Raw genomic sequence first — 16,082 nt, forward strand, 5'->3', positions numbered from 1 at the left:
TAGATGAAAGCTTAGGCACATGGAGTAGATTTTGTGGTCATTCTTATTACCCATTAACATACAGGCTCATTTTTTACCTTATTACAAATTTCAGTCTGGTGTGTACACTTCAAACTGGAGTATAAACGTTAGAATTTAGACTTTCAACCAATTTAAAGTTTCTCATTTTCAGTAGCTCAGTGCCTCAGCCTAAGAATTCTATAGCGTGAAAGGGAATACGTGGTCAGTTCAACTTCTCTCCATTCTGCTCTTTAATCTTTCCCCATTCGCAGTGTTACCTCTGGATTCTCCAGAGCTGTAGAAGGTTGGTGTTGGTAGGGGAGGAGAAAGGAAAAGGTCTGGATTGCTGGTACATTTCTCGTTTGACTTTGGTGTGCTCTAGGTATGGCAAATTATCAGACGCTGCCATTTCATAGGGTAGGGTTTCTGGGATTTTTAATTTATTTTTTATCTGGGAGATGGTCACTGGATGATCCCCCACCAAGGACTCCCAACTGCAATTCCTTGGTGCAGACCCAACTGGCTGCTGAAGGGTATCAGTTCCTGGATTTTGGTGGTCCATTTCCAGACTCTTCCAGTGAATATTCTCTCTCTTGTAGGTGGTCTTTGTGGATAGAGTCCCCTTCAAGGCTGCCCATGGATGACCCACTTGCATGGGTTTCACATTTGTCCTCAGCAGACACATACCCTGCTCCATGTTTAGCGGAAGTGCAATGCATACCCACTTAGCATCTCTCTTCGCTCTGCCACCGTGGGCTGTCTGGATCTCTTCCCCACTTTAAGTTTCTCAGACATTTGTCAGTTAAATGAACCTGTGTCCCTTATGTTCCAGAAAATGCAAACCAGGTGTTTCTTGCTGTAGCCTACTTCACATAGCTAGGCTATGAGAGGTAACTGGGAACCAGAGATGTTATTCTTTATGGTTATAAATGACAGTGTCAGAAACTAGATGCAATTGCCCTGAAAGTCACCCTTTCCTCTGGATATCTTGTTTCATGTGGACATTATAGGCCTAGCACAGTGCTTGGAAAGTGGTCCTCCCTCCATGAACACTTGTTGAATGGAAGGTAGTGTTTTCAGAGAGATGGGACTCTCAGAGGCCAGACAGAGGGGGGGAAACCCTATTTTTTCAAGCAATTACAGGATTTCAGGTGCCACACAGAGCATTTCATATCATTCAGTCCCCACAATAATGCTATAAGGTGGTTATATCACTTTCAAGTAAGAAAACTTAGACTTAGAAAAGTGACATCATTGGGCAGAGAAGCATTTGAACACAGGGTTCTCTCTTTCTGTTCTTTTGCTGTATCCTGTATTACAATCCCAATTGTCTTCATGCAGTGTGATGGCTGAGGGTGGGCCTGAGTCCTTGAGTATATCTACCTTAAGTAATAAGTTAACCATATTATACCTACTACTCCAAACATATGTCCCATAAAACACTGACTTTCAAATGAGTCTACAAGAGAATTGTTTGTGAGTAGTTTATTTAGGTTTCTATATTCATCAAAGGCCAAATAAGCATTATCATCATAGTGTACAGGAAGTTTTGCCTGACTTAATAACTTATTTTGTTCTCCTCCTTGGTCAGAAATTCCTACAGGCTGTTGTTGCAATTGCTTGTACACAGTCTATAATGAGGGCCCAAATGCTATGCATTCATTCTTAAATAGAGATGAGCATGAATTACCAAAAAATACTATCTTTCCACGATTTATAATGTTCTTTTTTCTTTAAGGCAAAGGTACACAAACCATGACCTATAAGACAAATTTGTCTAGTTTCCTGTTTTTATAAATAAATCCACCCATAGCTACATCCATTAATGTATTGATGTTTTCTTGCTGTTGCATGAGACCATATATCCCACAATGCTTAAAATATTTACTATCTGGTAGCAACAATAGACACTAGGGTCTACGAGAGTGACGAGAGGAAGGGCGAGGGTTGAAAAACTGGCTATATTAGTGGGTATTAGTGGGTACTGTGCTCACTACCTGGGTGATGGGATCCATCGTACCCCAAACCTCAGCATCACACAGTATATCCATGCAACAAACTTGCACATGTACCCCCGAATCTAAAATAAAAGTTGAATTTTTTTTTTAAGTTTACTCTCTGGCCCTCTACAGAAAAAGCATACTAACTCCTATTTTAAAAAATTAAACTAAATTAAAGCCACTTCCTCTGTGTTTATTTTTTCTTCCTGAGGAGGAGGTGGGGGGGTGGATATCTGATATGCAGATACTTGCAGAAAGTAAATTAGTGAAATCCGTTTCCCATTTATCACTCATATTTGACATTATGTACAAGCAGATACTGAGCCAACTTCTTCTGGTGCCCAACTTCTTTATGGAATAAGTTATGTATATTTAGGAGAAGATTCATACATTAGTATGAATCTGAGCCACCAGAATGCGGGTAGTAATTCCTTCAATTTAATGAACTCTATTAAGTAGCTTCTCTGTTCCTATCAGTGGAATACAAAAATGGATGAGAAAAGGTCTGAATGCTCAGAAGCGTAGAGGACAGAATGGTCTTAACCCAGCCTGGAAGGAGGTCAGGAAAGACACCATCAGAACTGAGTATATCTGAACTATGTTTTGAAAAGTGACTTGGAAGTAGAGAGGCCACCCCAGGTCAATGTCACTCCTGTTGTAGTTGAAATAGTGCCTGTTGGACTTTGAAAAGCACCGCGCGACACAAGACTGTTCTGAATTCAGTCACAATCTACCATTACGTTTCATAAGTGACAACTTTAATGATTATCCTTCATTTAGGCGCCCTGTGGTATAATCTGCCTGGACTGAACTAAACATCTTTCCCGTGTTTTCCCCAGAGCCACACAATAAATGTAGATTTTTTGTTTATTTGTTTTGATTTGGTTTGTTTCCAAAAACCTAGACATGATATCAAATTTTTAGAATATAGCAATGGCTAATTCCTTTTTAAGGGCATGTTTATACATTATTTTATCATAATGTGTATACTCCCAAATACTTCCAGGTTTGAGGTGCTTGTGGTGAATGTCGCATAAATATAACTATAAAATTAGGTACACAGGATAAAGCACTATAGAGTAAGAGATACATACCTACACTGAGGGTTGGCACGCTTTTTATTTAAAGGGCCAGACAGTAAAAATATTCAGTCTTGTGGGCCACATGATCTCTTTTCTCATGTCTCAGTCTGCTTTTGTAGCTCAAAAGAGCCACATACCACTTACAAACATATAGGTGTGGGTGTGTCTCAAAACCTTTATTTTCAAAACCAGGCTGCATGCCAGATTTGGCTAGAAGTACATAGTTTTGCTGATTCTTAGTCTGTACTAAAGATTTGGTTCTTACAGACACTGTGGTTGAGAATTACATTATTAGTTTATCAATTTTCATAGATTTTACTCCGAGGAGAATTTCACAATTTATTTTACTGAACACTGTCTCCACTTAAAGAAAACTCTTTTTCTGGCCTTGTTAAATAACTATATATATTTTTTTAATCACTTGACTCTCTGCTCATGTAAGAATAACAGGAAGTATCTAAATAAGTCTCTTTTTTCCCCTCTAATCTGCATATGTTGGACTCAGGTCTTTCTTGAGAGAGCACCATGAGAAACACTAATTGTACTTGACTAACAAAAACAAAACTCCCCTATTTATGTAGATGAACTGACTAAGCATCCTGATTAAATCCGAGATCAAAGAAACTTCAGAAATGAATCAAATGCTCTAGCAAGTAGCTTCGATTCTTATAAATCTCTTCCATGCCATTCAAATTTAACTGGTTTAATTCTAGTCTCCCTATGAAAAAGAAGAGAAGTGTTAATATGAGGAAATACTTTGTTTCCCCAGATGTCCGGAGCAGCACTTTTCTTCCTCTTTTCACTTTCTGTATTTGTTAGACTGTTCCACATGGCAAGAAATAGAGACCAGCTAGGTCATCTCGGGTAATGGGGATTTATTTTAAAGCTACATGGGAAGTAATGAGGACAGGAAAAAAGTCTCAGCAAGCAGGCAGGAAGGTCAAATGAAGAACCGGAACATCGTTCATCACTGCTCTGGGCACTCGGGCACAGGAGCTCTAGCCAACCATCAACAGCCCCTCTGCTGATCCAGCCCCGGCTTGAATAGTCTCTCATGCTTATGCCTCAGTTCCTCCCATTTCCTTTACTTCCAGTTTTCTACCTGGCTACCAGCTAATTTGGATGCCCTCTCTCTAATTTACAGCATCTGTTTTCTCTTAGCTTCTATTGCCTCACTGTTCCTGCTACTGCATGTTCTCTGCTTTTTGCCTGCTCTATGTGTATGTATCATTGTTTTGCCACCCACCATGCTTCATATGCAAACTCTGTGAGAGGAATTGACCAGGTCTATTAGTCACTGTAGAGTACAGAGATTCTGCCCTCATAGATACTCACCAAGACGGTGCCTGTGGTTCTGGCGCTCGTGAATTGATGCTCACATGGGTTCCAAGGGGCAAGATAGTGTGACTGATAGAATAAATGGACTCCCGTGAATAAAGAGAACCTCTGAAATGGAGTTGTGGACATGAGGGGCTAGAAGCACTGTGTCCTGTCAGGTGTTGCCTTTATTAGTCTGTCGGAATATTTATTAAAAAAAAAAAAAAAAAAAAAAGCAAAGCGTTTTCCTTGGGAAAAACCAAATAAATTCCATTGATTTTTCAATACAAGTTTCTTGCAATCAGGAGATATGTTGGTCTAAATTCAAGTACAGATTCGTTCATTTTAATTTGCTAAGTTTATGTGATTGTTTACAATTTTTAGTATCTGCAGAGTACAGGGGGGAATATTATCTATTTCTATTTTGCTATTTTAGTAATTTTAGATTTGAAATGTATTTTCTAGAATCTGGTCTTTGTGAGAGTTAACAGTTTATTCTTTCATGTGAGGAAAAATGCACACACGTCACTACCAATGAAGATTCATTCATTTTAATTTGCTAAGTTTATGTGATTGTTTACAATTTTTAGTATCTGCAGAGTACAGGGGGGAATATTATCTATTTCTATTTTGCTATTTTAGTAATTTTAGATTTGAAATGTATTTTATAGAATCTGGTCTTTGTGAGAGTTAACAGTTTATTCTTTCATGTGAGGAAAAATGCACACATGTCACTACCAATGAAGATGTAGGCCTAAAAAATGATGGGAGGTCTTTTCTGCTTTTTTAAAGAAATATTCTATGTCTTAAAGCATATGTTATTTCACAGTAATTCCATTACACATCTTACAAAAACTTGTTTAAAATGTTGTGAAAGGAAAACATACCTAGTCTTGAAATAAATAGTTAATAAGTTAATTTGTGCTGAGTTTAAAAATTCATATCAAACCACATTTGAGTGTGTATCATAAAATCTTCTAAACTGTTTTATTATAATTTATGAATGATCAAAGAAAAATATATGAATATGTAAAGCTTGTTTTATATTTCTATCTGAAAACTTAAACTATTTATCTGAGTATCTTTAACTGGGATCATTTTTCTAATTGGCATTCCAAATAAAAGTGTTTTTTAATACACCATTAAACAGAATAAATATCCATATTTGTCTCTATGGAAGAAATGTGAAATAATCAATAAACATTATAGTAGCTTAATAAAATATTTTTGCAAATAGTGATTGATCACATTCTGCCCAAGTCAATTATAATCAATAAACATTATAGTAGCTTAATAAAATATTTTTGCAAATAGTGATTGATCACATTCTGCCCAAGTCAATTCCAGAAGAACTGCAGAATGGGGACGGATTTGGATATATCATCATGTTCCGGCCAGTGGGCTCAACAACCTGGTCCAAGGAGAAAGTATCATCTGTGGAATCATCAAGGTTTGTTTACAGAAATGAAAGCATCATCCCACTGTCTCCCTTTGAAGTCAAAGTGGGTGTGTATAATAACGAAGGAGAAGGATCCCTGAGTACTGTGACCATTGTCTACTCTGGGGAAGATGGTAAGTTGTCCTCAACTCTGGTTTTCTTTGAGACTCTATGCATAGTTTGTGTTCCCTTGTTCCATTTTCAATGAACCACTCTGCTAAAGATGGTTATGTCTTTCTCTGGATGGTAGAACCTCAACTGGCCCCAAGGGGAACTTCTCTCCAGAGTTTTTCTGCTTCTGAAATGGAGGTTTCATGGAATGCTATTGCCTGGAATAGAAACACTGGAAGAGTGCTGGGCTATGAGGTAATCCACATTAATTTCACTTTTGCTTATGAATGTGCCGATGGACTTCGCAATAGCTCCTATTCAACAGTCCTATCCTACTAGCCTGTTGTTAGCATATGATAATGTGTGTCTAAAGCTAAAGCAGAGAATGAAGTTGAGACAGGGTAGGTGAGCCCCCACATTGAGAGGCTTAGCCTGGGATGTTTCTTGTCCTCGCTCAAGACAGAATTTGAGAGTGAGCCAGTGGTTAAAAAAAAAAACAGCTTTATTGAGGCAGCAGTGTTACAGTTTTGAAATTGCTTCTGCAGAGCAGGGCTACCCCATAGGCAGTGTGCTAAGAGCAGCAGCTTGGAAGCAGTTCTACACTCATATTTATACCCACTTCTAATTATATGCAAATTAATGGGTGAGTTATTCAGAAATTTCTAGAAAGGGGCGGTAACCTCCAGGCCATTGCCATAGAAAGGGATGGTAAGTTCGAGGCCATTGCCATGGAAAGGGGTGGTAACTTCCAGGTGTTGCCATGGCAGTGGTAAACTGATATGGAACTGGTGGTTGTGTCTTATGGAGAGGTGCTTTAGCCTCTTCCCTGTTTCAGTCAGTCTTCAGTCTGGTCCACAGTAAAGGCCTGCCTCCTCCCTCAAAGTAAGGGAAATCTTTCTAGGTAATTCAAAGCAAACAAATTAACACATAGTAGCCATTTTTAAAGGCACACAGATTCAGTAAGTAAGATGAGTAAGCTCTAGAGATCTGCTGTACAACTGTGCACACAGAGTCAACAATTATGCATTGTACCCTTAAAATTTTTCAAGAGGACAGATCTCATATTAAGTGTTCTTACCACAACATCATTTTTCAAAAGTGATCAGGTGATTATATGATTAATTATTCAAATTGCAGTCATTTTTTTTTTTCCTCGGTAAGAGGTAAAGTCTGCTCCTCAATCATCTTACACCATGGAAGAATTTCATTGAGAAACCTGCTTTGTGAATTGCAGTATAACTTGGAAAGATGTAATCATCTCAGAAAAGGCAGTTAAGTAATGAAAAAAAAAACCTAGATTGTCTTGAATCTGCTATTTTTAGTCTATAAAGAATAAGGCAAATTACATTTGTAGGCCTTCATCTCACAAAGTAAAGAGATAAGAACATTTTAAGGGAAAGTTGTTCATCACTCAATCTTTTTCAACTTGCAAATTCAGTGATTCACAAAATGGGTAACATAATTTATTTAACTTTGGATTTAGAATAAATGTATAATCCTAAACATTCTTAATTTTGCCTATATATATATATATACACACACATATGTATACATATACATATATATACTATATATACACACATATATAAATATATACATATATATACACATATACATATATATATATACACACATATATATTTATATAACCATAATCCTCTGATTCCAACAGAAAGTTCTACTCTCAGGACAGGTGTCTTTTCCACTCCATGCCAAGAATGCCTTACCTCTTATCTGAACCCTAGTTACTTCTCAGATTTCATCCCTAGTCTCCTCTCCTCTCTGAGCTCTACTCCCATCAATTCCTGATGTATTTTGTCACATTCTTGTAGCATATTTTTTCTATACCACTTCTTTGCAATACATTCTATTTTCACATACACTGTGGATTCTAACCTCTTAGCGAGATGATAAGGGGCTTGAAAATAGGTACTTAATTTATTCTCTTTTTTTTTCAATGTACCTAAAACAATGCAATGCAAAGGTAGGGTTCAGTATAAATTGAATTATTAATTAACCTGTGATTCAAATAACTCTGAAAAGAAATGCCAATAGCAAGACATTATAATGAAAGTCTTTGACTGATTATATACAAATGTGTTTTTGTCTGACTTGTTATACATCATTTGCTAAAGCTGGTAACCTTTAGATAGCTCATAAAATACTTTATTTTGGTAATCTAAAAAATCACGTTCTCTAATTTCCATTGTGAATTTGCATTCATGACTTTTTTCCTCATAAATATTAGAGAATAACAATTTTGTTGTTGTATAACCATTTTAATTAGAAAACGTTTTTGTCATCTATACTTCTGTCTTCTTCCCATATCCCTTGTGGTTGTGGTTGATAGTTGTTGGTAAAAAATGATTGATAGTTATTGGGGAACAATAAATTGCTTGTTTTGGTTTTTAATTCTCAGGTCTTATACTGGACAGATGACTCCAAAGAATCCATGATAGGTAAAATTAGAGTCAGTGGAAATGTCACAACCAAAAACATCACGGGGCTGAAAGCTAATACCATCTACTTTGCTTCCGTAAGAGCTTACAATACTGCTGGGACAGGGCCCTCAAGCCCCCCAGTCAATGTTACCACCAAAAAGTCTCGTAAGTATGCATACACTCCAGGAAACAAGATTCATCTGTGAAGAGAAACCTATTCCTTTGCTTGATGTTCATTTCATTCCCACACCTCATTTCTTTACTAATTGGTTACTTTGGTTAGATGGTTTGTCCCTTAAATATGGATACTTGTTGAAACCTTTTGGTAACAATCAAGGTAATTGTTTTCATATTTCTGGAATTCCAAAAGAGGAATATTCCAAGTATATCAATGAAAGACAGAAGAGTATAATGTTTAAGACTGGCCCTGACGCCCTCCTTCTAAATGCATTCAAAAACTGACCTCCTATCCTTGGAATGTTAGGTGGTATTTATCTTTGAGTCTCAGTTGCCTACCTATAAAATGAGGAAAAAGTCATATTTATGTTTTCATAGGTTTTGTTCAAGATTGAAAGAGATTATTAATAATAAGTGTCCAGTACACACCTTAATATATGCTCAGTAAATGGTTTTTTGTTTTGTTTTGTTTGTCATTTGAGTCCGAGTATATTCACATGTGATCCTACAACTGTCAGACACCTAGATCTTTCCTTTTAGGATACCTTATTACTACAGCTTACTTGGAAGTCCCTGAAATCTAAGAATGAACTCTTCTGTTTTGTCTTATATCCCTTGATAATCAGCCAGGTGATTTCACAGAATCAGAATCTACTACATAAAAGATGAATGTTTTTCATCTTTTGGTGATTGTTGCTGCCTTTATTTTCTGACTGAGTCTGGTAATGCACAAATAATATTCCATCATACGAGGCACAGCAATAAATTGGGAAAGGTCTGATCATCCGACTTAGTTGTTCCTGCAAGATGATTTTTTTGTGGTTGAATAATATTTACATATTCCTTATTATTAATGAACACAAATTATTCATAAAATCAGACTTTTTAAAACACATTTTTTTGCTCTCTGAATCCTGATGAATGAAAGATAACAAATATAGTTGCTGAATTTTGAGAAAGACTAAGACAAATTCAGCGCCACTTACAAAAATCTAGTTTACCTATACATGCCGTATTCTAATTACACCACCATATTTGGAAAGAAGAGATGGTTAAGAGTTTGAAAATTAAGTTATATTAAAGTTATTCCCCTTATGCATATATTTGTCATGTCCAAAAGAAGTTAGGAACCATCTCAGAGAATAGGCCCTTGATTAAATAGATAATCCAGTTATTTCCACACAACCAGATCAACTGTCAGAGATTCATGTTCCAATTCTGGGTACATCATTGACTCACAACTTGAAATAGGACAAGGCATTCCATTTTTCTGCTTTCATGTTCTTATCTATTAAATAGAAATTATCTCTGTCCTCACTCCTTCCCAAATTATCCATGAGGCACAAACAAGGTACTGATTCTGGAAGCATCTTAGAAAATACAAAGTGCTGTGGAACTGCAAAAGCCTGTGGAGCAAAAATTTTTGAAACAAATTTCCTCCAGTCCACCCAGTTTTAGACAGGCTGGGCTGTGAGTTAGTTATTTTCAAGAATGGATTAGTTAACAATGAAGTTCTATTCCATTTCCTGTTTTACTCAATGTTGACTAAATCAATGTTGTTGCCAGATAACTTGGATGTATGATTTGCTTCTTTGGTCTTCCTGGAGTGGTTTAGCTTCTTTCAGCTAATCTGCAAATCTGAATGAAAATCTCCAATCAATCAGCAGTTTTCAGATTACCTAGACATTTAGTTCTAGTTGACTGAGAGATGCCAAACTCACAGAAACTCTTGTGTGTAGGGGGAGGAGCCAAGATGGCCGAATAGGAACAGCTCCAGTCTACAGCTCCCAGCATGAGCGACGCAGAAGACGGGTGATTTCTGCATTTCCATCTGAGGTACCGGGTTCATCTCACTAGGGAGTGCCAGACAGTGGGCACAGGTCAGTGGGTGCGCGCACCATGCGCGAGCCGAAGCAGGGCGAGGCATTGCCTCACTTGGGAAGCGCAAGGGGTCAGGGAGTTCCCTTTCCGAGTCAAAGAAAGGGGTGACGGACACACCTGGATAATCGGGTCACTCCCACCCAAATACTGCACTTTTCCGACCCACTTAAAAAACGGAGCACCACGAGATTATATCCGGAACCTGGCTCGGAGGGTCCTACGCCCACGGAATCTCGCTGATTGCTAGCACAGCAGTCTGAGATCAAACTGCAAGGCGGCAGCGAGGCTGGGGGAGGGGCGCCCACCATTGCCCAGGCTTGCTTAGGTAAACAAAGCAGCCCGGAAGCTCGAACTGGGTGGAGCCCACCACAGCTCAAGGAGGCCTGCCTGCCTCTGTAGGCTCCACCTCTGGGGGCAGGGCACAGACAGACAAAAAGACAGCAGTAACATCTGCAGACTTAAATGTCCCTGTCTGACAGCTTTGAAGAGAGCAGTGGTTCTCCCAGCATGCAGCTGGAGATCTGAGAAGGGGCAGACTGCCTCCTCAAGTGGGTCTCTGACCCCTGACCCCTGAGCAGCCTAACTGGGAGGCACCCCCAAACAGGGGCACACTGACACCTCACACGACAGGGTACTCCAACAGACCTGCAGCTGAGGGTCCTGTCTGTTACAAGGAAAACTAACAAACAGAAAGGACATCCACACCAAAAACCCATCTGTACATCACCATCATCAAAGACCAAAAGTAGATAAAAGCCACAAAGATGGGGAAAAAACAGAACAGAAAAACTGGAAACTCTAAAATGCAGAGCACCTCTCCTCCTCCAAAGGAACGCAGTTCCTCACCAGCAACAGCACAAAGCTGGATGGAGAATGACTTTGACAAGCTGAGAGAAGAAGGCTTCAGACGATCAAATTACTCTGAGCTATGGGAGGACATTCAAACCAAAGGCAAAGAAGTTGAAAACTTTGGAAAAAAAATTTAGAAGAATGTATAACTAGAATAACCAATACAGAGAAGTGCTTAAAGGAGCTGATGGAGCTGAAAACCAAGGCTCGAGAACTACGTGAAGAATGCAGAAGCCTCAGGAGCCGATGCGATCAACTGGAAGAAAGGGTATCAGCAATGGAAGATGAAATGAATGAAATGAAGCAAAAAGGGAAGTTTAGAGAAAAAAGAATAAAAAGAAATGAGCAAAGCCTCCAAGAAATATGGGACTATGTGAAAAGACCAAATCTACGTCTGATTGGTGTACCTGAAAGTGATGGGGAGAATGGAACCAAGTTGGAAAACACTCTGCAGGATATTATCCAGGAGAACTTCCCCAATCTAGCAAGGCAGGCCAACGTTCAGATTCAGGAAATACAGAGAACGCCACAAAGATACTCCTCGAGAAGAGCAACTCCAAGACACATAATTGTCAGATTCACCAAAGTCGAAATGAAAGAAAAAATGTTAAGGGCAGCCAGAGAGAAAGGTCGGGTTACCCTCAAAGGGAAGCCCATCAGACTAACAGCGGATCTCTCAGCAGAAACCCTACAAGCCAGAAGAGAGTGGGGGCCAATATTCAACATTCTTAAAGAAAAGAATTTTCAACCCAGAATTTCATATCCAGCCAAACTAAGCTTCATAAGTGAAGGAGAAATAAAATACTTTACAGACAAGCAAATGCTGAGAGATTTTGTCACCACCAGGCCTGCCCTAAAAGAGCTCCTCAAGGAAGCGCTAAACATGAGCTCCTCAAGGAAGCGCTAAACATGGAAAGGAACAACCGGTACCAGCCGCTGCAAAATCATGCCAAAATGTAAAGACCATCAAGACTAGGAAGAAACTGCATCAACTAACGAGCAAAATCACCAGCTAACATCATAATGACAGGATCAAATTCACACATAACAATATTAACTTTAAATGTAAATGGACTAAATACTCCAATTAAAAGACACAGACTGGCAAATTGGATAAAGAGTCAAGACCCATCAGTGTACTGTATTCAGGAAACCCATCTCACATGCAGAGACACACATCGGCTCCAAAGGATGGAGGAAGATCTACCAAGCAAATGGAAAACAAAAAAAGGCAGGGGTTGCAATCCTAGTCTCTGATAAAACAGACTTTAAAACAACAAAGATCAAAAGAGACAAAAAGGCCATTACATAATGGTAAAGGGATCAATTCAACAAGAAGAGCTAACTATCCTAAATATATATGCACCCAATACTGGAGCACCCAGATTCATAAAGCAAGTCCTGAGTGACCTACAAAGAGACTCAGACTCCCACACATTAATAATGGGAGACTTTAACACCCCACTGTCAACATTAGACAGATCAACGAGACAGAAAGTCAACAAGGATACCCAGGAATTGAACTCAGCTCTGCACCAAGCAGACCTAATAGACATCTACAGAACTCTCCACCCCAAATCAACAGAATATACATTTTTTTCAGCACCACACCACACCTATTCCATCTACAGAACTCTCCACCCCAAATCAACAGAATATACATTTTTTTCAGCACCACACCACACCTATTCCAAAATTGACCACATACTTGGAAGTAAAGCTCTCCTCAGCAAATGTAAAAGAACAGAGATTATAACAAACTATCTCTCAGGCCACAGTGCAATCAAACTAGAACTCAGGATTAAGAATCTCACTCAAAACTGCTCAACTACATGGAAACTGAACAACCTGCTCCTGAATGACTACTGGGTACATAACGAAATGAAGGCAGAAATAAAGACGTTCTTTGAAACCAATGAGAACAAAGACACAACATACCAGAATCTCTGGGACACATTCAAAGCAGTGTGCAGAGGGAAATATATAGCACTAAATGGCCACAAGAGAAAGCAGGAAAGATCCAAAATGGACACCCTAACATCACAATTAAAAGAACTAGAAAAGCAAGAGCAAACACATTCAAAAGCTAGCAGAAACCAAGAAATAACTAAAATCAGAGCAGAACTGAAGGAAATAGAGCCACAAAAAAACCCTTCAAAAAATTAATGAATCCAGGAGCTGGTTTTTTGAAAGGATCAACAAAATTGATTGATAGATCGCTAGCAAGACTAAGAAAGAAAAAGAGAAGAATCAAATATAGACACAATAAAAAATAAATGATAAAGGGGATATCACCACCAATCCCACAGAAATACAAACTACCATCAGAGAATACTACAAACACCTCTATGCAAAGAAACTAGAAAATCTAGAAGAAACGGATAAATTCCTCGACACATACACTCTCCCAAGACTAAACCAGGAAGAAGTTGAATCTCTGAATATACCAATAACAGGAGCTGAAATTGTGGCAATAATCAATAGTTTACCAACCAAAAAGAGTCCAGGACCAGATGGACTCACAGCCGAATTCTACCAGAGGTACAAGGAGGAACTGGTACCATTCCTTCTGAAACTATTCCAATCAATAGAAAAAGAAGGAATCCTCCCTAACTCATTTTATGAGGCCAGCATCATTCTGATACCAAAGCCGGGCAGAGACACAACCAAAAAAGAGAATTTTAGACCAATATCCTTGATGAACATTGATGCAAAAATCCTCGATAAAATACTGGCAAAACGAATCCAGCAGCACATCAAAAAGCTTATCCACCATGATCAAGTGAGCTTCATCCCTGGGATGCAAGGCTGGTTCAATATACACAAATCAATAAATGTAATCCAGCATATAAACAGAGCCAAAGACAAAAACCACATGATTATCTCAATAGATGCAGAAAAAGCCTTTGACAAAATTCAACAACCCTTCATGCTAAAAACTCTCAATAAATTAGGTATGGATGGGACGTATTTCAAAATAATAAGAGCTATCTATGACAAACCCACAGCCAATATCATACTGAATGGGCAAAAACTGGAAGCATTCCCTTTGAAAACTGGCACAAGACAGGGATGCCCTCTCTCACCACTCCTATTCAACATAGTGTTGGAAGTTCTGGCCAGGGCAATTAGGCAGGAGAAGGAAATAAAGGGTATTCAATTAGGAAAAGAGGAAGTCAAATTGTCCCTGTTTGCAGATGACATGATTGTATATCTAGAAAACCCCATTGTCTCAGCCCAAAATCTCCTTAAGCTGATAAGCAACTTCAGCAAAGTCTCAGGATACAAAATCAATGTACAAAAATCACAAGCATTCCTATACACCAATAACAGACAAACAGAGAGCCAAATCATGAGTGAACTCCCATTCACAATTGCTTCAAAGAGAATAAAATACCTAGGAATCCAACTTACAAGGGATGTGAAGGACCTCTTCAAGGAGAACTACAAATCACTGCTCAAGGAAATAAAAGAGGATACAAACAAATGGAAGAACATTCCATGCTCATGGGTAGGAAGAATCAATATCGTGAAAATGGCCATACTGCCCAAGGTAATTTACAGATTCAATGCCATCCCCATCAAGCTACCAATGACTTTCTTCACAGAATTGGAAAAAACTACTTTAAAGTTCATATGGAACCAAAAAAGAGCCCGCATCACCAAGGCAATCCTAAGCCAAAAGAACAAAGCTGGAGGCACCACACTACCTGACTTCAAACTATACTACAAGGCTACAGTAACCAAAACAGCATGGTACTGGTACCAAAACAGAGATATAGATCAATGGAACAGAACAGAGCCCTCAGAAATAACGGCACATATCTACAACTATCTGATCTTTGACAAACCTGAGAAAAACAAGCAATGGGGAAAGGATTCCCTATTTAATAAATGGTGCTGGGAAAACTGGCTAGCCATATGTAGAAAGCTGAAACTGGATCCCTTCCTTACACCTTATACAAAAATCAATTCAAGCTGGATTAAAGACTTAAACGTTAGACCTAAAACCATAAAAACCCTAGAAGAAAACCTAGGCAGTACCATTCAGGACATAGGCATGGGCAAGGACTTCATGTCCAAAACACCAAAAGCAATGGCAACAAAAGACAAAATTGACAAATGGGATCTAATTAAACTAAAGAGCTTCTGCACAGCAAAAGAAACTACCATCAGAGTGAACAGGCAACCTACAAAATGGGAGAAAATTTTTGCAACCTACTCATCTGACAAAGGGCTAATATCCAGAATCTACAATGAACTCAAACAAATTTACAAGAAAAAAACAAACAACCCCATCAAAAAGTGGTCAAAGGACATGAACAGACACTTCTCAAAAGAAGACATTTATGCAGCCAAAAGACACATGAAAAAATGCTCATCATCACTGGCCATCAGAGAAATGCAAATCAAAACCACAATGAGATACCATCTCACACTAGTTAGAATGGCAATCATTAAAAAGTCAGGAAACAACAGGTGCTGGAGAGGATGTGGAGAAATAGGAACACTTTTACACTGTTGGTGGGACTGTAAACTAGTTCAACCATTGTGGAAGTCAGTGTGGCGATTCCTCAGGGATCTAGAACTGGAAATACCATTTGACCCAGCCATCCCATTACTGGGTATATACCCAAAGGACTATAAATCATGCTGCTATAAAGACACATGCACACGTATGTTTATTGTGGCAATATTCACAATAGCAAAGACTTGGAACCAACCCAAATGTCCAACAATGATAGACTGGATTAAGAAAATGTGGCACATATACACCATGGAATAC

At 38.6% G+C, this 16,082-nt stretch overlaps 1 protein-coding gene across 2 annotated transcripts in view; it reads left to right on the forward strand.

Annotated features, from left to right (window-relative positions):
- Nucleotides 1-16,082, forward strand: part of CNTN6 (contactin 6) — a 322,134-nt gene that overhangs the window by 291,495 nt on the left and 14,557 nt on the right. For both annotated transcript variants that reach the window (XM_055381222.2, XM_055381221.2), the window contains exons 18-20: nt 5,737-5,971; nt 6,088-6,203; nt 8,368-8,554. In XM_055381222.2, the coding sequence (XP_055237197.1) occupies nt 5,737-5,971; nt 6,088-6,203; nt 8,368-8,554 (538 nt within the window). The remainder of the gene's footprint in view (nt 1-5,736; nt 5,972-6,087; nt 6,204-8,367; nt 8,555-16,082) is intronic.

The sequence above is a fragment of the Gorilla gorilla genome, chromosome 2, assembly GCF_029281585.2.
Source record: "Gorilla gorilla gorilla isolate KB3781 chromosome 2, NHGRI_mGorGor1-v2.1_pri, whole genome shotgun sequence".
Lineage (NCBI taxonomy): Eukaryota > Metazoa > Chordata > Mammalia > Primates > Hominidae > Gorilla > Gorilla gorilla.